This window comes from Oncorhynchus tshawytscha, linkage group LG03, assembly GCF_018296145.1.
Source record: "Oncorhynchus tshawytscha isolate Ot180627B linkage group LG03, Otsh_v2.0, whole genome shotgun sequence".
NCBI lineage: Eukaryota > Metazoa > Chordata > Actinopteri > Salmoniformes > Salmonidae > Oncorhynchus > Oncorhynchus tshawytscha.
Window position 1 is genome coordinate 19,623,051 of NC_056431.1, and position 22,432 is coordinate 19,645,482.

At 42.6% G+C, this 22,432-nt stretch overlaps 1 protein-coding gene across 2 annotated transcripts in view; it reads right to left on the bottom strand.

The window, feature by feature from the left end:
- Positions 1-831: 831 nt before the first annotated feature.
- The window catches only part of LOC112229597 (myotubularin-related protein 11), a 33,770-nt gene continuing 12,169 nt past the window's right edge, over positions 832-22,432 (bottom strand). For both annotated transcript variants that reach the window (XM_024395537.2, XM_024395531.2), the window contains exons 3-17: positions 18,649-18,785; positions 18,339-18,408; positions 17,967-18,106; positions 11,531-11,615; positions 10,315-10,462; positions 10,000-10,087; positions 9,654-9,742; positions 9,154-9,278; positions 7,426-7,504; positions 6,886-6,956; positions 5,050-5,222; positions 4,712-4,882; positions 4,191-4,409; positions 3,534-3,860; positions 832-3,192 (exon numbers count right to left, since the gene is read on the bottom strand). In XM_024395537.2, coding sequence (XP_024251305.1) covers positions 2,770-3,192; positions 3,534-3,860; positions 4,191-4,409; positions 4,712-4,882; positions 5,050-5,222; positions 6,886-6,956; positions 7,426-7,504; positions 9,154-9,278; positions 9,654-9,742; positions 10,000-10,087; positions 10,315-10,462; positions 11,531-11,615; positions 17,967-18,106; positions 18,339-18,408; positions 18,649-18,785 — 2,345 coding nt within the window. In that variant the 3' untranslated portion in view covers positions 832-2,769. The remainder of the gene's footprint in view (positions 3,193-3,533; positions 3,861-4,190; positions 4,410-4,711; positions 4,883-5,049; positions 5,223-6,885; positions 6,957-7,425; positions 7,505-9,153; positions 9,279-9,653; positions 9,743-9,999; positions 10,088-10,314; positions 10,463-11,530; positions 11,616-17,966; positions 18,107-18,338; positions 18,409-18,648; positions 18,786-22,432) is intronic.

A 22,432-nucleotide genomic window follows, 5' to 3' on the forward strand; every position in this document is an offset into this window, starting at 1 on the left:
CTGAAATGATTTGGCATGGCCCCTCAAACTTTTACAGCTGCACCATTTGAGAGCAGCCTGACTGTATCACCGTCTAGTATGGTAACTGCACAGCCCGCGACCGGAAGGCCCTCCAGAGGGTGGTACGGACAACCCAGCGTATCACTGGGGGCGAGCTCCATGCCATCCAGGACGCACATGCCAGGCGGAATCTGAGAAAGGCCCGAAAAATTGCCAGTCTCCAGCCACCCGAGACATGGACTGTTCTCCATGCTCCCATCTGGCAGACGGTACAGGTGCATCAAGGCTCAGACAGCTTTTATCCCCTGGCCATAAGGGTTAATGGCTAACTAACTGCTCTCCCACAGACTATCCACACTGACTCTATGCCTATTCACAGGTCTCTACTCTACGCACTGACACAACCTATGTTAGAATGAGTATTGATTTGATGTATTACTCCATTACGCTGCTGTCCATTGACTATTGATTGCTATTACCATTAGTATTTATCTATTTATACTGCTACTGGTCACTATTACTCCTGTTTACATGTATATCCTACTACCAGTCACTTTTCATGTTTAAACCCACCTCAGCCACTCCAGTACCCCTGCACATTGAATAAGGTAAATACTGTAAATACTTGCATTCTCCTGTTCTTCAGCTCTCGTCATAGTTCGAGGTTTTTATACTTACTTGTATTTTTTAATTCCATTACCTACTGTATATTACTTTCATTGCAGTGTTGGAAAGAGCTCTCAAGGTAAGAATTGAACTGTACTGTTTTACACCTGTTGGATCCTGTGCACGTGGCGAATAAACTTTGAAACTTGAAAGCAACGATTTTATGAACTTATAATAGTTTATTAATCAGGATCCTAACATGCTGATACAAAAAAATATGTACATCTGGCAAATCATTGTGTCATTCGTACCAAAACATTTAAATATATAATGGTGTAGAGACATAGGAAGTGGGGTTGCATGCTGAAAGGGACATTTCATTTTCTCTCTGTAGAGCCAATGCCATTAGGGAATGTGATGACCTTGTTTTTTCCATGGAAGACGAGAGCAAAAGTACTGGCATCAAATCCAAAAACTCAAACAACCTGATATTCAGTAACTGATATCAGTGTGCTGTGATATTCAACAATGAATATTTACAGCCATTGAATAATTCAAAATGCTCTCGTACTGAGGCATAGGAATGACTGTAGGTAATACAGACCAATGTAAGTCACATACATTACCACCTTCAGCCTTTATAGTTCATAAACATAATGAGACATTTCAGTGAGAAATACATTGTATGCCAGCCAGAAACCCTTTCATCCTATGTTACACAATACAAGTATTTCTCTGCATGGAAATGCTAGTTTGGTATAAACACACAGTACATCCCTGCAGTCTTGAGTGTTACAGTATATGGAAATCATGCCAGTGTATTTGCTGCTTAATATCCACATCATGCAAACAACAATCTGGCTGGACTGAGTAGCCCAGTCCCAATAGCTCACTGGGCTTTGAATGAAATGACGCATTTAGAAGTCCTTGACCTGAATGCAAGCTGAATACGAAACTAGCAGTCAGGACAAGTAATGAAGAAATACACTACACTGCTTACCTTAAAGCTACATCTAGAAGTACCAAATAAAAGTACATTATAAATATGAACCATCAGAACTTATGGTTTGCACAATGACAACATAAGGGGGAAAAAAAGAGTAATACTCATCTTGGTCACGATCACTTAAAAATGTATCGTTACAATTTCTGAAATTCATACGCAACCAAAGTTGGTCAATAATACTTAGAACTCTCAATAGAGATGCACAGACCATAGAAATAATAGCACTTTTACCTCAATCATGCACACTTACAGCAATATTAACTGACCATGGCCATATTCTGAAAAACAGGGTTATGATACAGAGTCATACAACTCAGCTTATGCCTCTCATTGTTCACTACTAGCATGCATGCAAGTATAAAGATATGGGAACGGCACCAAAATAGCTCCAGTGCCCTAAATTCCAGGTTAAATTTGCTGGACAAAATGCCTGGAGTTAAAACTGCATGTTTTTTGTGACGCCAATGTCTCTCCCTAGTGTTTACTTGGTGAGCAGCTCTATGTATTTTTCCTCTCAAGGCTGGGTTGGTTTTGGAACTGGAGGTTAAAGTCACTCAAAATGACTAAGAGACTGAGTCAGGACAACAGTCCTATTATAGCCGTCTGGTCAAGAATGAAGGTTGTCACTCCGTTGAAATCATGATTCTAAAAACAGCTGAAGTCTGATCAATAGAGGTATTTGATTCCATATTTCAGCCAACAGCTCATTATTTGTGCCCTTATGTCATTAGCTTATCAATCATCATCAGCCCTTATTCATTTTGGGTATTAGCTTGCTGCTTTTAAAAACACCAATACGTTCTCAGGGAATGCTGACCAGAACCTTCAGTTTGGGTGTCATATTCAGTAAAACAGACAATTTGTTACAAGTTGAACAATCTTTCAAATACTATTTGTGCTTTGCACTGCTCAATGCATTATTACTGCAGTTTAGACTCTTCTCCCTGCTCAGCACATGACCCTCCTCGTCTTGTTATTGCCTCAAAGCCACTCAAACAGGCCTTGACAGGAAAATCACATCTGGTTCCACCCAGAGATCAGGTGTCAGGGATGGAAATAGAGTCTTGGAGGGTGTGTATAGGTGATCTCATTCTAGAGTTCAGAGCCGGGGGAACAGTTTGTACCATTTGTGCTAACTGACAGGGGACACCCAGAGCTCAGGAACCCAGTGAAGGACCGTTGCTCTTGGGCAGCTTGGCATTATTATTGGGCGCGGGCAAGTAACGCTGGTCTGGACGGGACTCTGAAGAGGATGGGTGGCCAAATAGGAATGTGTGCTTGCTGCTGTCTCTGTGACCAGCTCTAGAACGAGCTGGAGGAACCCTGGGTTGGAGGTTCGAGATAGAGGGCGTGGTTCTGGAGGCAACCGGCCCAGGGGGTCTGGAGGCTGGGAAGAGGAAGGTGCTATTGTTGGTGTTCTGGTTGAGGTTGGAGTCTGTCCGACGGGGCTCCTGTGTCTTGGCTGGGACTGTGTTAGTGGGGCTGGAGGCCAATGTCAGCTTGTCTCTGAGCTGCTGGACCTCCCAGGCTAGCTGTTCCACTGGGTGCTGAGTGGATGAGGAGATGGGGTGGGAGAATGCCTGAGGACACAACATGGCCAGGGTTTCTGTTAGTTTATAACACCATCATGACTACAGTCATCCATGAGCAACTAAATGTAGTTTCTAATGTGACCAGCAAAAATTAGGAGCTTGTCCAGTACAACATTGCACTATTCAGTTGAATAAAAATATGAATTTCAACTTCTTACTACATTTTTTATGCAATACCTCTAGTTGAAATCCTTTTTCAGTTACCGAGTTCAAAGTTCATTTTGATCACCCACCCACATACCAGTAGAGTAGGCTATTATAAACATCCCCATGGCAACAGTGTTTTAGGCTCTTTATAGTAGTGAGAATGATAATCCTTCCCTATATACCTGAGCATGAAGAGCCCCACGGAGGTAGCAGTCCCTCCACACACCTACGCAGGGCCCCAGGAGCAGGGGCAGCAGAGGCTCGTAGGAGTCCAGGGGCCCCTGGAGACCAGATGTGGTGGTGGTGTGGCCCTGAGGGAGCTCTGTGAGGGCCCAGGCCTTCAGAAGCCTCTCCAGGCCTGGCAGGTTCTCTGAGGAGGACCCCCCTCTCCGGTGGCTCTTCCGGTAGACGCCTGAGCCCCCTCCACTGCGCCAGGGCAGGAGGTTAGCAGAGCAGGAGAAGGAGCCCCTGGAGAGCAGGAACACAGAGCCTGGTGCGCTGTCACTCAGCTGAAAGAGGGATGGAGAGAAGAGAGGAAGAGAGAGTAATACGTTTGAATATCCCTTTTGTGCCTTAAGCATGTTGCAATACTGAGACCTACCACACGGAGGTGCAGTGGGCCTGTGTTCATCCCTCATCATGGTCGTTAATATTTATTAAGTGTATTTGTGTGTGTGTGAGCGGGATGGCTTTTGTAAGACAGGAGCTCATTGAAATAGCATTTGAATTACTAAGTACCCTAACATGAATGATCAAATGTACGATTTGCATTTATATAGTGCTTTTTACACTCCTTGTGCCTGACTGTATCCCCCATAATATCCTCCTCTCACTCCTACCCTGTGTGCCTCGGGGTTGGTGTTGAGGTTGCCGTTGAGTAGGGGCTGTGGCAGGGTGAGCGGAGGCACTGGCTGGGTGAAACGTTCCCGTCTCTGACTGCTGTACTGCAGAGCCCAGTCCCACACAGGGGGCAGAGGGGGGTCTGAGGGGTCCGGGAAGGAGCCCCTGGGTACCAGGTCTCTCCAGCCATTCACTGGAGTGTAACTCTGGGACAGGTTCTGGGAGAGAGAGGAAGAAGAGGTGAGAGAACAGTGATTCGTCTGTTTCAATCTGAGCTCATTCAAGAGTTATCGTTGAAGACAATATGAGCTGATGCATGTGTGGGATTAAAAATGACGTGGACTCGCCTCGCAAATCAACCGCTTTAATCTGAGATGGTTTACAGAATTTACGACTTTCAAACTTTGATACAGGTATTTCCAACATTTTCCATGTTAGCCTACAGTAGCATACCTACAATGTATCTTCTCTAGTACTACAGCTTCAGCATTAGCGGTGGTGTTGCTGAACATTGGCCTACCTGTGAACGTTTGCACCTCTCCCTGTGGCAGTTGGCCAGGAAGCTGCTGAAGAGGGGCAGGTGGAAACTGTCATGGAGGGCCAGCAGGAAGTCCCCTGTCAGCTGGAAGCGGCATGGGTACTGGACCCACAGCTGCCACACACAGTCCAGGAAGAGCAGGAACACTGGAGCCTAGTGGGGAGAAAAACACAGGCTTAAGAAAGATGGGAGAAAGATCCCCAAAGACATATGACTGGCATTAAACACTGTGTCCTAGTGCAAATAGTTTCCTTTCCTTGCCCCCCCCCCATGACCACTGATAGGTGAGTTTACTCATAGGTTGCAGCTTATCCTCTCACCTCTTCCTTGTCGCTGTCCCTGTGGTAGTTGATGCGGCTGAGGAAGCGGTGTCCAGCCATCACCCACTCCTTCTGCACCAGACCCTGGAAGCCCACCCTGGTCCTGCAGTGGGGGTCACACATCACCTGGACCAGACTGGACACCACACAGGTCATGTCTCGGTCCTCCGCCTCTGCACACAACAGGAGGAAATAGACCATCAATAATCAATTGTAATTGAATACAGTAACAGTATGCATATTCAAGGTTCAGAGGATAAGAGACGTGTCCTTGAGTTTATCATCTACCCCAAACACACACAAAATAAAAGATTTGAGAAGGGTAATGCCTTGTATAAAAAAACAACACAACATGACAATCCAAATGCTACAGTCCCACATCAGCCCTTTCATTCTCACAAAAAGTGCCCCCCTCTGTGGACTTGAATAGAACTTCTCCCGAATCCCCACATCTGGTTGGCAGGTTTTTTCTAACCACAGGCAGTAGGGAGTGTTGTCTGGGCCTGTCTGAAAATGCCATTGGGTCATTTCTCCAGTCATTTACTTGTGTTTAGGACACAGTCAGCTCTGTGGTTTTATGGGGGTGATATACAACCCTCTTCTCCAAAAGGCCCACTTGAAACTGGCCAGGCAACACAACTCATACGGGGGAAGGGAAAATCACAGGGCAGTAGCAGCCATTGTTCATGTGACACAGATTCCTGTTGACTTTTCAGTCTGTGGTAGCTACCTTAGGTATCAACCGACTAGGACGGACTCTCACAGCCCAATTATATGTGTCAGTACATGGAGTCATGTAATAATAATGTATGAACATAGTTGTATTTAGTCAAGAACGTCTGTATGTTTGCCATAAGACTGTTCTCCCTATAATAGACCATAATATTACACTTATCTCTCCAAGGCCGTGGTCTCCAGCCTGGGTGCCAGACTATTTATGTTCAACATCGCTAGTTCACTGCGTCCTTGCCTTGTGTGGCAAGACAACCACAAGCTGGATAAAACAGAAACAGACAGACTGGCATCCACCTTGAACTTCCAACACACTACTGTAAACTTCCACAACTAAGTGAGCCAGTCAGCATGACAATATAGTACACTATCCTAACACAATCTCAACAGACACAATAGACTACCACCTGCTGTATTAGCTGTGGTGTAAAGTACTTAAGTAGTTTTTGGGGGAATCTGTACTCTACTTTACTATTTATATTTTTGACAACTTTTACTTTAATACGTTCTTAAAGAAAATAATGCACTTTCTACTCCCTACATTTTCCCTGACACCCAAAAGTACTCATTACATTTTGAATGATTAGCAGGACAGGAAAATTGTCTAATTCACGCACTTATCAAGAGAACATCCCTGTTCATCCCTACTGCCTCTGACTTGGCAGACTCACTAAACACAAATGCTTCGTTTGTTAATTATGTCTGAGTGTTGAACTGTGACCCTGGCTATCTGTAATTAAAAAAAACAAGAAAATCGTGTCGCCTGGTTTGCTTAATATAAGACATTTTAAATCATTTATAGTTTTACTTTTGATACTTAAGTACATTTAAAACCAAATACTTTAAAACTTTTACTCAAGTAGTATTTTCCTGGGTGACTTTTACTTGAGTCATTTCCTTTTAAGGTGTCTTTACTTTTACTCAAGTTGGAAAATTGGGTACTTTTTCCATCACTGTGTATTGGTGTCCTAGTAGAGTAGTGCATCTACAGTTGGAGTCTCCTTCAGGGTAAGCCCTAACGCCGATTTAATGAGGGACGCAGCGTGAATAATAAATGAACGGATTGAATATTCGGTGCTGCTTGGCCCTCGTCATGTGACTCACCTTGCAGCACCACGGTCAGGTGACCTCCGCGGAGCAGGCAGGCCACCTCAGCAGCTTTCCTCAGACAGCACCTGGGGAGGGAGCAGAGCAGCATGCGAATCAGGCTAATGCTATGCTACTATCACAGTTCTAGCTTGTTTCAGCACATAGACATCCATGTGTGTAAGCCTGTAAAAACAGCTATGCACTAGGTCTTGGTCTACTGTGTAGATATAGCAGGCTCACGTGTTGAATATATGAGAGCTACATTCAACATCCATGTGTGTAGGCCAATTATAACCTCATGCTAAAGGTATGTTCTGTAACAGTATGTTAGAGCATTCTAAATCTGCTTACAGCTAATGTAACACAATAAAGCCACATATTCAACCAGGGATAGGCTAATGTGCTATAATGGTACATTCATACTACATCAACATTGCGCTATTCACTATCATTGCTAGGTAGACATTTTAAAAAATCAACCAAAACAATGTAGGCCCGGCACATTTATTACAGATGATTTATTGCTTTGATGAGAAGCCAATCAGGACCGCTCACCTGGTGTAGTCCAGCCAATGGCTGCTCTCCAGCGTAGACAGCCATTTGTCATCTGGCACTGACACAGATGTGGAGATGTCTGTGGACCAACACAGAGGACAAAGAAACCTTGTTCATGTTTTTGTTGAAGGAGCTTTATTGTACATAAATTAGTGGGGATTTGACAAGTTTTAAGATATACTATTGCACCTGAAATCATTAAATAAGATCCATAGCTCTACATATCAAATGAGTTTGGTTGTAAATAAATATCTTCTGAAAACATATTGTTTTAGTCTTAAAAAAATATTTCACAATTGTTAAGGTAGTTGAAGCATGACATGATGAGTGAGGCCCATAGATGTGTGGGGTTGTTGTCTATCCAAATCCCTTGGCCTTGTGTAGAGGTATCACACAATAAACCAAACAATGTGAGCATTGTGTTGGCAATGTGTGAGCCATGGGAGTCAGTGACCCGTGGTGTGCCCTGCCCTGTCCCTGTGAACTCCACATGAGCACAACAGAGAGGGTGTTGTCTAGGAAACTCGTCTCCTAGTCTAGGAAACAGTCTCTCAAAGATGTTTGACATCTCACAGCATTAGAGGAAGAAGCGTCAGGAAAAACACGCCACCATCACATGGTGCTCACATATCGTAAAATAAGAGTAGTGTACGCCAGTGATGGGAAAAGTACCTCATTTTCATACTTGTAAAGTAAAGATACCTTCAATGGAAATGGCCCCAGTAAAAGTGAAAGTCCCCCAGTAAAATACTACTTGAGTAAAAGTCTAAAAGCATTTGGTTTGAAATCTACTTAAGTATCAAAGGTAAAAGTATAAATTATTAAACATTTCTTATATTAAGCAAACCAGATGACATAATTCAATTTTTTTTATTTACGGATAGCTAGGCGCACAGGTCAACACTCAAACATAATTTACAAATGAAGCATTTGTGTTTAGTGAGTCTGCCAAATTAGAGGCAGTAGAGATGACCAGGGATGTTCTCTTGATAAGTGTGAGAATTAGACAAATTTCCTGTCCTCCTAAGCATTCAAAATGCAATCAGTACTTTTGGGGGTCAGGGAAAATGTAAGGAGTAAAAAGTACATTATTCTATTTAGGAATGCAGTGGAGTAAAAGTAAAAGTTGTCAAAAATATAAATAGTAACTACTTAAGTAGTCCTTTAAAGTATTTTTACTTAAGTACTTTACACCACTGGTGTACACTTATATGAGGGGGTATACATTCACTTATTGGGGATTTTGTCTTGAATCCAAATCCATAATTTCAGGAGGTAAATTGGTGTCTGGGGTCTTGTCATCTGGATGTGATCTCTACTAGCCCACCATCTCTGTCTCAGTAGCATTGTAATGGGAAGCACATGGAAACAGATTAACACCACTTTATGTCCTCTATAAAATCTGCATGCCCACTGTCCCTCAGGGCTAGAGTGCTCCTCCATAGATGCGGCGTAAAACCTGTGCTACAGCGAATTCATTTGTCAACAAATAAAAAAGACTGCATGGGAGAGGCAAGGGGAGGGCTTGCCAATGAAACTGGCCACCCCACTCAAATGTCACTGGTTACAGGCTATGATGTGAAACGGAAACAGAATACACTCCTATGTTTAAATGCACTGTAGCAACATTTTGACCAACACTTTATCCAATGTGGGTCTTTGTCAGATACATTAAAACACAGACTAATACACTTGACTCTCCAAAAGATGCAGAAGGTTTGTACTGACCTCCCAGACACAGAGCCCGTAGGCGGGTGTGTGCCAGCTGTATGTCTGTGGGTGAAGGCATCTCGTCTCCCAGCTCCACCACCACACATAGAGACTGGCCCCCAAACAGGATCAACTCCAGGTTCCTACAGTAACACCCCATAGGACAGACACACAGGGAGCCCTTAGCATTATTCTCTGTGATTAGACATGTCACATTCCATTACTTTGTAACCATAGCCCAGGGCTAGTAAACTGTCTTGCCCCCAGGCTAAGCGCTGTCTCAGACATGCACAAGGAATAGCATTTCACAAAAGCCTGCTAACCTGTCCCATCTCAAGAATGGCCGGGTAACATGTACATGATTACAGGTTAGTTTTGACTTAAACATTCTGTTGAGAAGCAATAGCCTTTACCATAAAAGCAATCAACAACACTATAACTATGTTTATCTCTATCTTCCTCTGTCTCTCTCTCACACACACACACACACACACACACACACACACACACACACACACCTGATGTCATCCTTCTCATGATAGATGTTGTTCTGGAAGCTGGCCATCCGTAGCAGGTCGCTGCCCCGAGGATGACGCCAACACCAGCGCTGGAGGACAACAGTCACACAGATTTAGACACAACGTGGTCTCAATAGTAATGTTTTTTGGATATGTTCTAAAATCCCTGTATGAGTTCTTAGTGACCAGGGCATGAGTTTTTAACTGGGTTTTCTGACCTGACTGATATTGAGGGGTCATGTGATGAGTGGTAAAGTTCTACTTACAGGAATGACTGATATTGATGAGTGGTAGAGTTCTACTTACAGGAATGACTGATATTGATGAGTGGTAGAGTTCTACTTACAGGAATGCGTCCCTCGTTGAAGTGGGCAAAGGTCTTCTTCAGCTCAGTGTCTAGAACTTTCTGAGGGACCACGTTGAACTTGGGCAGACTGACATGAAGTAGGATAAAATGACATTAACCATTGCAAGTTTAATGGGCATTTGGGCTAGGACACTGACTTTACACTAGGAGCACAGTGTGCGCAGGCTTTTGTTCCAGCCCAACACTAACAGGACCAGAGTGGGCAACTATATAATATATTTTATATTTTCCACTAATAAAGTTCCAAACAGGTGAACAACCAGGAAAGTTTCAGGTGGTGGGTGTATAGGCTACCTGGTGGACATCTCAAAGCGGTCATTGACAGAGCTGACCCTCCAGCCGCAGGCCCCGGTCCTCTCCAGTTCCTGCTCCCAGTCCGAAGAACTATCAAACCAGTTCATGTGGGAGTCACGCCTACGGTTGCTCAAGAACTGCTTCATCTCTGGGGGGAAGAGAGAGGGGGTGGTGGAGAGATTTAACTTTCCTTGAGAAAAGCCACACTGAAATATTGGTTATGCTGATTTGATGTGGATCACCATTAATACATTTTTTTATATCACACTTAAAGCTGCATTATGTAACTTTTTAGGCAACCTGACCAAATTCACATAGAAGTGTGTGTTATAGATCTGTCATTCTCATTAAAAAAAGTCTAACAAACGGTATATCTGTTTTATGTATGCTATTTCTATGGTTCCCGTTCTTAAGTTTAGTTTTTGAGTCTTTTACTTTCGGTTTTGTACACCGGCTTCAAACAGCTGAAAATACTATATTTTTGCTTATGGGGAATATATTTCACATCGGTTTACATGGTACAATATTTTCTACACTATACTTGCTTGTTTTGGCAGTAATGGCAGCTTCATGAAATACTACCCGCAAAACACCAGTCTCAACGTCAACAGTGAAGAGGCGACTCAGGGATGCTTGCCTTCTAGGCAGAGTTCCTCTGTCCAGTGTCTGTGTTCTTTTGTCCATCTTAATCTTTTATTTTTATTGGCCAGTCTGATATATGGCTTTTTCTTTTAGTGTGTATATATATATATATTTTTTTTTTAAATATATATTTTTTAAATATTTGATGACATATAGGTCCAACCTTTTTACCATTTAATTTAAATACAGTAATACAGTTTCTAACTTGTCTGTTTAACAAACCCCTCTAATGCTTTCAATATGTGAAGAGCTTCAGTGCACTGTATTAAAAACAGTATGTTCTTTATTTGGGGGGAGGGGGGGGATCTTTGAGAGCCAGAGAGAATACCTGTAAGCTTGAGATCTTATCAAGGGCCTGCATACAATAGCAATTATTTCCAGCCCCATAATCCTTCAGACAAAAACAGTTGTGTGTCTGTGTGTATTTGTTTGTGTGTGGATGTATGAATGACTCATAATGAAACGATTCCAAGTATCCCTATGACCTTTAAAATACTTCAGTTCTTTGTACTCAGAATGTACTCTCGTCAATGTGACTTTTTGAATAAAGTATTCCAGCGTGTGTGTGACTCACCAACGCTCCCCAGGGCTGCATTCTGGAAGGCGAGGACAGTCCCTGGCTTCAGAGGCTGGTAGGTCTTGGCAATGGTGTACGTTATCTGAGGAGGAGGAACAGGACTCATTCTGCTGATCAGCATGACAAAGTGCATCAGCTTTCAACATGGAGGGAGACCCTGTATGCATGATCACAATGACCTAGCGGACACATCAGTTTCTCTACTCACAGGGTACATGCTGCATAATAGCCATTTGAAACTCAAATCACAACCGTCTGAAGTCAACCTTCAAATCAGGAGACGCTGGGCATGCTACATGGTAATTATTATATAGGTGCTGAATATGCTTTGAAGGTAATTTTGTATTTAATCACAATGACTCAGTATACTAAAACATACACACACTTGCTGACAGTGAATTTGGAAAGTATTCAGACCCCTTGACTTTTCCCACATTTTGTTATGTTACAGCTTTATTCTAAAATTGATCAAATTAAATGTTTTCCACATCAATCTACACACACTACCCCATAATAACAAAGGCAAATGTATATATATATATATATATATAAAAAACTAAATAAAAACTTATTTACATAAGTATTCAGACCCTTTGCTATGAGACTCTAAGTTGAGCTCAGGTGCATCTTGTTTCTATTGATCATCCTTGAGGTGTTTCTACCACTTGATTGGAGCCCACCTGTGGTAAATTCAATTGATTGGAGCCCACCTGTGGTAAATTCAATTGATTGGACATGATTTGGAAAGGCATACACCTGTCTATACAAGGCTTTACTTGGCTCATCGCACTCTAGCGACTCCTTGTACCGGGCCGTGCGCCTGCAGGCTGACTTCGGTCTTCAGTTGAACAGTGTTTCTTCCGACACATTCTTCTGGGTTAAGCAGGCAGGTGTTAAGGAGCGTGGTTTGGCGGGTCATGTTTCAGAGGACGCGTGACTTGACCTTTGCCTCTCCCGAGCCCGTTGGGGAGTTGCAGCGATGAGATAAGATCGTAATTGGATATGACGAAATTGGGGAGAAAAATAAGTCAAATGTAACAAATCACATATTAATAAGTTATATGGACTCACTCTGTGTGAAATAATAGGGGTTGACATGATTTTTGAATAACTACCCCTTCCTCTGTCCCCCATACATAGAACATCTATAAGGTCCCTTAGTCAAGTATTGAATTTCAAGCACATATTCAACTAAAATGATCAGGGGACTTTTCGAAAGCCTCATAAAGAAGAGCAGTAGATGTGTAACAATAACAAATCAGACATGAAATATATCTTTAAGCACGGTCCAGTTAATAATTATGCTGTGTATGATGCATTAAACTACTTAGACACATCAAAGATGCAGTCTTCCTCCTGAACTGAGCTGCAGGACAGGAAATAAACTGCTTAGGGATGTCGCTATGAGGCCGTTGGTGATTTTAAAACAGCTGCAGAGTTCAATGGCTGTGATGGTAAAAAAAAAAACGAGGATGGATCAACAGCATTGTATTAACCTAATTGACAGAGTGAAAAAAAAATAGAAATATATAGCCAAAAATATTCCAAAACAAGACACTAAAGTAAAACTGCAAAAAAAAAATACACTCTAAAGGAATAAACATTTTGGCCTAAATGCAAGGCCTTATGTTTAAGGCAAATCCAACACAACACATTACTCAGTAACTGCCTCCTTATTTTCAAGCATGGTGGTGGCTGCATCATGGTATGTGTATGCTTGACAATGACAAAGTCTGGAGAGTTTTTCAGTATGAAAATAAATGTGATGGAGCTAAACACAGGCAAACTCCTGGAGAAAAACCTGCTTCAGTCTGCTTTACACCAGACTGGGAAAGGAATTCACCTTTCAACAGGACAATAACCTACTACACAAAGCCAAATCTACACTAGAGATGCTTACCAAGAAGACAGTGGATGTTTCTGAGTGGCCAAGTTACAGTTTTGACTTAAATCTGCTTGGCAAGACTTGAGAATTGCTGTCTAGCTATGATACCCAAAACCTTGACAAAGCTGGAGGAATTGTGAAAAGAACAATGGGCATATATGGCACAATACAGGTGTGCAAAGCTCTTATGAGACTTACCCAAGAAGACTCACAGCTGTAATCGCTGCCAAAGGTGAGTCTAACATGTATTGACTCAGGGGGTGAATACTTATCTAATCAAGGTATAGTAGTGTTTTATTTTTCATTAATCTTAAAAAATATATCACATTTTTCTTCCACTCAGATATTATAGTATTTCATGTAGATAGTTGCCAAAAAGGACAATTAGTCTAAATCTATTTTAATCCTACTTTGTAACACAATAAAATGTGAAGACATCCAAGGGGATTGTAGACTTTTATAGCACTGTACAGACTAGACATATAAATCAAATCAAATCAAATTTTATTGGTCACATACACATGGTTAGCAGATGTTAATGTGAGTGTAGCGAAATGCTTGTGCTTCTAGTTCCGACCATGCAGTAATACCTAACAAGTAATCTAACAATTTCACAACAACTACCTTTTACACACAAGTGTAAAGGAATGAATAAGAATATGTACATATAAATATATGGATGAGTGATGGCCAAACGGCATGGGCAAGATGCAGTAGATGGTATAGAGTACAGTATATACATATGAGATGAGTAATGTAGGGTATGTAAACATTATATAAAGTGGCATTGTTTAAAGTGACTAGTGATACATTTATTACATCCCATTTTTAATTATTAAAGTGGCTAGAGGTTTGAGTCAGTATGTTGGCAGCAGCCACTCAATGTGATGGCAGTGAAGGCTGTTTAACAGTCTGATGGCCTTGATGATCTTTTTGGCCTTCCTGTGACATCGGGTGGTGTAGGTGTCCTGGTCTAAATTCCAAGCGTCACATCTGGAGGAAACCTGGCACCATCCCTACGGTGAAGCATGGTGGTGGCAGCATCGTGCTGTGGAGATTTTTTTCAGCGGCAGGAACTGGGAGACTTGTCAGGGTTGAGGGAAAGGTGAATGTAGCAAAGTATAGAGAGATTCTTGATGAAAACCTGCTCCAGAGTAGGGCTGTTACAGTGACCGTATTACTGCCACACCGGCAGTCAAGAGTTATGAAGGCAGTCAAATTCCATGTGACCGTTTAGTCACGGGAATTGGGTTTCTCCAAGCTCTGATGCTACAAACTGCCTGGTACTCAGCACTCGATTGTCCCTCTAATTACTCTGACAATGTAAATGTAATTGCAAATCTAATCAAACACTTCATGAGAGCCCATGAGCTTATGTTTATGCAATTGCATGAGAAAACAGGGTGATGGCCTCTATTAAAAAGAGGAGGATCCCATCAGCTTTCTATAGGCTAGGCCTATATTTTTTACTCAACATTCCTAATATGAAGCACATTGCTTCTCTTTACAACAGGAGTATAGCCTACCTAACTGGCATGAAAATTAACTGTGGGAAAAGCTGCTCCCTTCGCTATTTAAGTGCATAGATTACATGTATTTTTTCCCTTGCCACTGTTTCGAGATAATGGTCCATTCGAAATCAAAACAAATTTCACACATATGTAAAGACAGGATTAAAATCAAGAATTGTCTGATGGGTGACACTATTAGCCAATAATATCACTTGTGAATTATATATTATCACTTGTGAATGATGCCCAGCTTAAGGCAAGTGTAACGTGTGTACTGAGAGTCGGGAAGCAAGTTCAGGGAATGAGTGTTTAAATAAATAAACATAACATACTCCAAAACACAAACAATGCACAGACATGAAACTGAAACAGAAAACTTGACGCCCGGGGAAGAAACCATAGGGAAGGTAATCAGGGAGGTGATGGAGTCCAGGTGAGTCTGACGAAACGCAGGTGTGCGCCATAATGAGCAGCCTAGTGACCTAGAGGCCGGAGAGGGAGCACATGACAGTACCCCCTTCCTAACGCGCAGCTCCAGCCACAGGACGCTGGCCTAAATGACGATCCCGGGGATCAGGAGCAGACCAGTCACCTCTGCTGAGGTGCGGGAAACCTGTCGGTCTGGCTGAGATGCGAGAGCATGGCGACCTAGAGCGCCGGAGAGAGAGCAAACGTGACGGTACCCCTCCCCGGCGTGTTCAGCGCCAGCCGCAGGACGCCAACCAAAGGGACGATCCCGGGGATTAGGAGCGGACCGGTCACCCCTGCTGATGCGCGGGAACTTGTTACAGGCTGGGACGCGGGAACCTGACAAACTGGTGATCCGGCTGAGGCATGAGATCCTGACGAGCTGGTGGAAGCAGGGGAGCCTGAGTCCAGGTGAGTCTGATGACACACAGGTGCACGTAATGATGGTGACAGGTTTGCGCCATAATGAGCAGCCTGGTGACCTAGAGAACGGAGAGGGAGCAGGTGACAGCAAGAAACAAAGCCTTTATTTTCAACTTTTTCAAATCATAGTCACACACCTCATGTAGCTTAGCCCATAGGCCTTTTTTTTTTGAAAAGGTTTGTGCCAAATAACATCTTAAAATTAAGCACATTAATCCGCTTTACAAAGGGTGTAGAGCCTAACTGGCATACATAAGCAGTGCGTGAGTTTCACGTTTGAGGAAGATAATTTCCACCATAAAAATGTACCTTTATATTTATATTTTATGTTCCTCTAATGGAACATTCATGCTTATAGCCTACTGCCATGTGCACATTTCTGCGCTTATAAATAATAGTTTATCAACATTTTAAGCTAAACGTTCTGAGCTGTTGCGTCAGTCTCATTGCATAAAAAAGCATTTTTTTATGCTAGTGGTTGTATTAATTTGGGATCTATCGCATCCCACAACTGTCCAAGACTATGTTTGGAATATTTATTTCTCTCACAGAATAGGTCAACTTTTGTACTATGGGGGATAGTAGATTGACATAGGCTAATGCTTTTGCTGTTCGTTAGGCCTACTCATCTTGTTGGCTGATGAAACGTAAATGTGGACAGTTCTTTCAATAGCTTCAATATGGAACTCGGAATTGGATAAGGCCGCCCTCAGTTGCGTCCCCGTTGTGTCTGTCTTCACTTGTAGCCTGTGAGGAAGACCCATGAGAGAAATGTGAGTGAGAGGTGCTACGGAGCTTGCAGCACTCAGGGAGAAGGGATTCTAATTATTATATTTAGCCCAAGAGTACAACGACCACTGGGGCATTACGGCCACACAAAGGGGATGCCGCTGGGAAATTCTAGTGCTTGTCAAATTGTCAGACTGATGAAGTGTGTACAGCCTGAGCAAATAAAGCAGAGCTCATGCCTTTCAAGCAACTTTTTTCAAATCATCATTAGAGACGAGTCAGGTAGCCTTACAATTAATACAAATTCGAAATACATAGCCCAACATTTGTAGAACAACTGAAGTTAAATGAATAACTCTAAATTAGGCATAAAGGAGTACCAATTTCTTTGTTAACCGCTCAACACGGAATAGCTGCATGTGCACAGTTCCTCAAATAGTTTGGAGAAAATATCCTTTCTATTTTATTCAGCTTTGTTCAATTGTATTCTTCATACTATAAATTAATATAAATTAATGGCACGGAATTCTAAGCAACTCTTGTCTGCTAAATGAACTAGCATAGCCCACAGCCATATGGCATAGCCAGATCAGAACCTAAGGACATACATGGATTTATTGTGAAGGAGTAGGCTATATTACATGGATTTATTAGACTTCATAAAATGTAGATGTATCAGTGGCTTGTAGGCTGTGTGAAAGCCCGGAGTTGCTAAATGTGTTTATGTTAATTAACAGTAAATTACCGTGAAACGGCAGTTATTTGCTTGACAATCACTGGATGACTCAATTTCGTGACCTCCTCTGCCCTACTGCAGAGCACTCAGGACTTCAGACTAGGGTGAAGGTTCACCTTCCAACAGGACAACGACCCTAAGCACATAGCCAAGACAACACAGGAGTATCTTCGGGACAAGTCTCTGAATGTCCTTGAGTGGCCCAGCCAGAGCCCGGACTTGAACCCGATCAAACAGCTCTTGAGAGACCTGAAAATAGCTCTGCAGCGATGCTCCCCATCCAACCTGACAAAGCTTGAGAGGATCTGCAGACACGAATGGGAGAAACTCCCCAAATACAGGTGCCAAGCTTGTAGTGTCATACCCAAGAAGACCCGAGTCTGTAATCGCTGCCAAAGCTGCTTCAACAAAGTATTGAGTAAAGGGTCTGAATACTTATGTAAATGTGATATTTCCATTTTAAAAACCTGGTTTTGCTTCGTCAATTCGGGGTATTGTGTATAGATTGATGAGGAGTTTTAGAACAAGGCTGTAACGTAATAAAATGTGGAAAAAAATCAAGGGGTCTGAATACTTTCTGAATGCACTGTATACACGCCAGCACTCCCTCACACACACGCATGCACACACGCACACACACACACACACACACGCACACACACACACAGACACACGCACTACCTCCACAGCCTGTGTGTCGGGGGTGAGGCGGTCGAATAGGAAGCAGAGAACACGCAGGTCCCGGCAGTACAACACCAGCTCCTCAGGAGTGAACTTCAGAGAGGAGCTAGCCGTCACCAGCTTGGTCCGGGATGGGCCCACTGCAGCACAGAGGTTACACAACCATCTTACAGTCAAAACCCAGGTACACAGAACACCACTGATGGTTCACAGCTAAAGCTTCCTGTGTCAAGCCCAGACTTGAATTGGGTTTAGGATATTACGATTGTTTATTATTTCATCATATATTTTTACAAGTACATCTCGTGGCTCTCATAGCACAAATGACTTTGGGAGCACTACAGCCTAGTAGAGTTGTAGAAGAAGCCTTACCAGCTACAACCTTCTCAATGGAGGCCAGGGCCACGTCATGATCCCCCAGGAGCACAGGGTCTGCGTTGTCCTACATAATGAGGGTTAGAGGGATGGTTCAAATATAGGTCAGTTTGTCTGATCAGGATTTTTTTACACCAATGAATGGATGGTCTGAAAACATTCTATATGATGTTGTTGATTGTGATGATGATGATTATGCCCACAAGCCTTCTTCTAGCAATACTAGGGCATCATTACTACTTTCCTACTATGATACCAGGTGAGCTGTCCTTGAACAGTCCATACTCAGAGCTAGTCCAGCACTTACGTCAGGTTTGGGGCTGTCCTGAGGCACAAAGGCCACTCTGAAGTGGGTACAGAAGAGAGTGCCAGACAGCCATCCACCCCCCTCCTTGGCAGTTAGCTTCTTCCTCACCAACACAGCCCTCTGCAGCACACACTCTCCTGGGGAACACAGACAGGGGGTTTAGGCTGGAGCTTACTGAATAGAATACAACAATTTTATTGTCCACAGAGTGTTTTAAATGTGCAAAAATATGGAAAACAATTTAAAAAATCCAAATAGCTATTTTGTATTTTAGAACATCATGAGAGTTTCATCGTCAAGACTGAGCATTCCAAGGCAAAGTGATAAATTGTGCAAAATACCAGAATGATTGTGTGTTTGAGGGAAGGGAGATGGTAACTTTGAATATTACGTATAACAGAAATGTGAATGAATGTAAACTTCTGCATGAAGTTTATCAAGGGTCTGGGAGGTGCTATTTTCTCAGCTATGTCAGCCACTGAACGATTGAGTCAAACAGATGTAGTTGCCTGGCATCCGGGTCCAGCTTGGCATTTGCCTCATATTTCCGATCACATTGACATTTCACATACACATGATAAAATACTGTGTGTGCAACGAATGTGATGACAGTTCTACTGTACATATTTAGCTTTGTTGTAAATAACAGCCCTTACATATAAGACCTCTCTCATGTACTTTGATCCGCAATCACAATACATCAGCTTGTGATAAAATCAAAATCACTGAAAAGGTACTCGGACACTAATTTTCTCTCTAAAACGGCACGAAACATTCAACTCTCTGAATTAGTATCTATTTCTTTACCTTCATACAAATAGTTTAAGTCAGTCTGTCTACGTATCTATCAGTCTGTATCAAAAAGGCAGCTGCTAATGTCTCAGTAGAGAAGGACCAATTCTCCTGTCCGATCAGGTCTGGATCTACTGAAAGATCCAGTGACTGCCTAGGGACACAGCTACTGTAAGGACCGTATTGAGAGCTACTGGGATCAGGATGATGAGAAGGTGGTCTACAGCAGCCCCCAGTGCAGACAGACCTTTATCCCAAGGCATTTTCTAAACAGAAATACCATCCTGGCTGATATGGTGGAGAAACTGAACAGAGAAATCCAAAGTGTTTCCTTTTATGCTAGACCAGGAGATATGCAGTGTGAGGTCTGCTCGGGGAGAAACCACAAAGAGGATATTTCCTGCTTGGTGTGTATGGCCAGCTACTGTAGGACTGCCCTCCAGCATCACTATTAATCTTCTGCATCTAAGATGTACACGCTAGTCAAAGCCTTGCCAAAACTGCAGGAGAAGGTCTGCTCTCGTCATAACAAACTGCTGGACAAGTACTTCGAAGAGCAGCAATGTTTCTGTTATCTGCATAGATGAACAACAAGGCCACGATAGTGTCTCAGCTGAAGCAGAAAGGAGTGTGAAAGAAATTCAGATGAAAATACGGTGGAAACATTCTAACTGAAGAGAAAAGAGAAGACATGGGAGATAGAACAGCTCAGAGGAGCTACGGCGTCCCTCGAGAGCTCTGCACAGGCAGCAGCAGGACAGTGAGAGGATGTTTACTGAGCCGATCCACTCCATTGAGAGAAGGTGCTCTGAGGTGAAGGAGTCGATCAGAGCCCAGGAGGAGGCTGAAGTGAGTCGGGTTGAACTGCTCCTGAAGAGACTGGGGCAGGAGGTGGGTAAGCTCTGGATAAGAGAAGCTGAGCTGGAACAACTCTCACAAAATATCAAATCTATTTCCTTCAGATGTATAAGGAACATTGTAACCCTGTCTCTGAAGATTTGCTGTGATTTTGGGGCGGTGAGGAAATCAGACACTTAACTCAAGAAAAAGTTGAAGAGCTACTAGAAGGGAGGGGTGGCGATAATACCATGGCAGTGAAAGCTGTCCAAATGCTAGTGCTACTCAAACATATTTAAAGCAAGTGAGGAATCATTCCGTCATCACAATTGTTGATATCAGTGCAAACATTGTCGCAAATATAAAAAGCAGCATGATAACAGAGGCATGTCTGTGTCAATTAATTAATTTTCCTATTTAGATTAATGGACAGTCCCTTGCCTTTTCTCACTGTAGTGTTTTGGCCTTAAATGAAGCTGCATGTATCAACACCAGTCATATACTATATATACTACTTATATACTACTTCCATCTCAGTCTCCAACTTTATCGCATCAATATACTGTACTTATGTATCCTCATTACACTTCAGATGCATTTTCCAATCCAAATGCATGACTTCCCTTCTGGGCAGGGATGCATTGGTGCATATTTACAGAGCCTTTTTTTATGTCAATAAAACTTGCAACTTAACCTGCTCTTGTCTAGTCTCATGGGATACAGGGCCAATATATTTTCCAGATTGATACAGCTATCAATATTAGTCTATTACCATGTTATTATGCCATAAATGTGTTCAAATGCTTTGTTGGGAATGATGAATTTATGCAACATATTTTGAAATCTGTTTGTAATATTTTGTTCATGCTTGAAAATAAAAATTTGATTCCAGAACTCTTGAACAAAGCTTCCAAAAACAAGCACATTCACCCATACAGGTTTCTCACATCTAAACATACGGAGTACACAGACACACCTTCTTTCACACAGCACTGAGACAGCACATTTGTAATGCTCCCTGGCAGCAAAACAAAGCCTTTGCCAGCTAGACTTGGGTTTCCATGGCAACAGAGTCCAGGAGAGAGTAGAGGGGTAACATGGCCTTTTTGTCTCTTGCAAGGGAAGTGTTGAGCCAGACACCATCATAGTGGAGAGAATGTTTTAATTTTCAGTTTTTAGAACAATAAAAAGCATTTGGTGGGTTGTTAACAGGGCTGAATTCCTTCAAAACTAATTTTAAGGAACAACTGAATTCCTTCAAAATAACATTTAAGGAAAACAAAAAATGAATAAGTCAAAAACATAACTGCACAAAGCATGCCATTTTTTGGTACAGCTCAACCTCCTCAGATTAGACCTCAACCTCGGTTAAGAGAAGATTTTCAGGGATACCGATTTGCATAAAAAGAGAATAACAGGAAATCTTCATTTAACACATCAAATGCTTGTTTATCCTATAAGAAAGGGAAGTGTGGCTGTAATCACAGTCATCACAGCTAACACTCCAATACTTCGCCCATTGCGCAAGATTAACACCAAAGCCTGGCAAAAGCTACAAAGAAATCTTCAAAGGGTCCCTCAGCGAAGCCACAAGATCGTTGGGGTGTGTGAGCTGAAGACTGGAATCAAGCAAGGCACTGAGATTAGGCTACGTTTACGCCGATTTCGGTCTCACGACACCGGATCAAAGTCACAAACCCTCAGCACAAGTATTCCCTTTCTAAAGTCTCGGACATATAGCTACAAATTAAACTCTTGAACCAGGCGCCCTATGGACAATTTAGGTTGTAAACACAAATGGGCCCTTGTTTCTAGGATTGCCTGTTACTCTATGGCCAATCAGGCTCAGTGGGATTCGTGTGCTCCTTTTAATGGCTCCGTGGGTGCAACAGTGTTGAAGACATTTCTCAGGCATTGTGGCTCACAGATGTGAGAGAAGGGACAGGAAGTGTCTGTTTCTGGTTTGAGATCTGGACTGGAGAGTCTGCAGGTAGTTTACATTCCCACCGCATGGGAAGCTGAGGATTGAGTCACTCAATACTCTGTATACAGTGAAGCTGTTTATGAGACGACACTGGTAATTTAAAATTTTAAACAGTTTTACTGTCGTCCTACAGAGTGCAGGCCCCACCCCCCCACCACACACACAACGCCC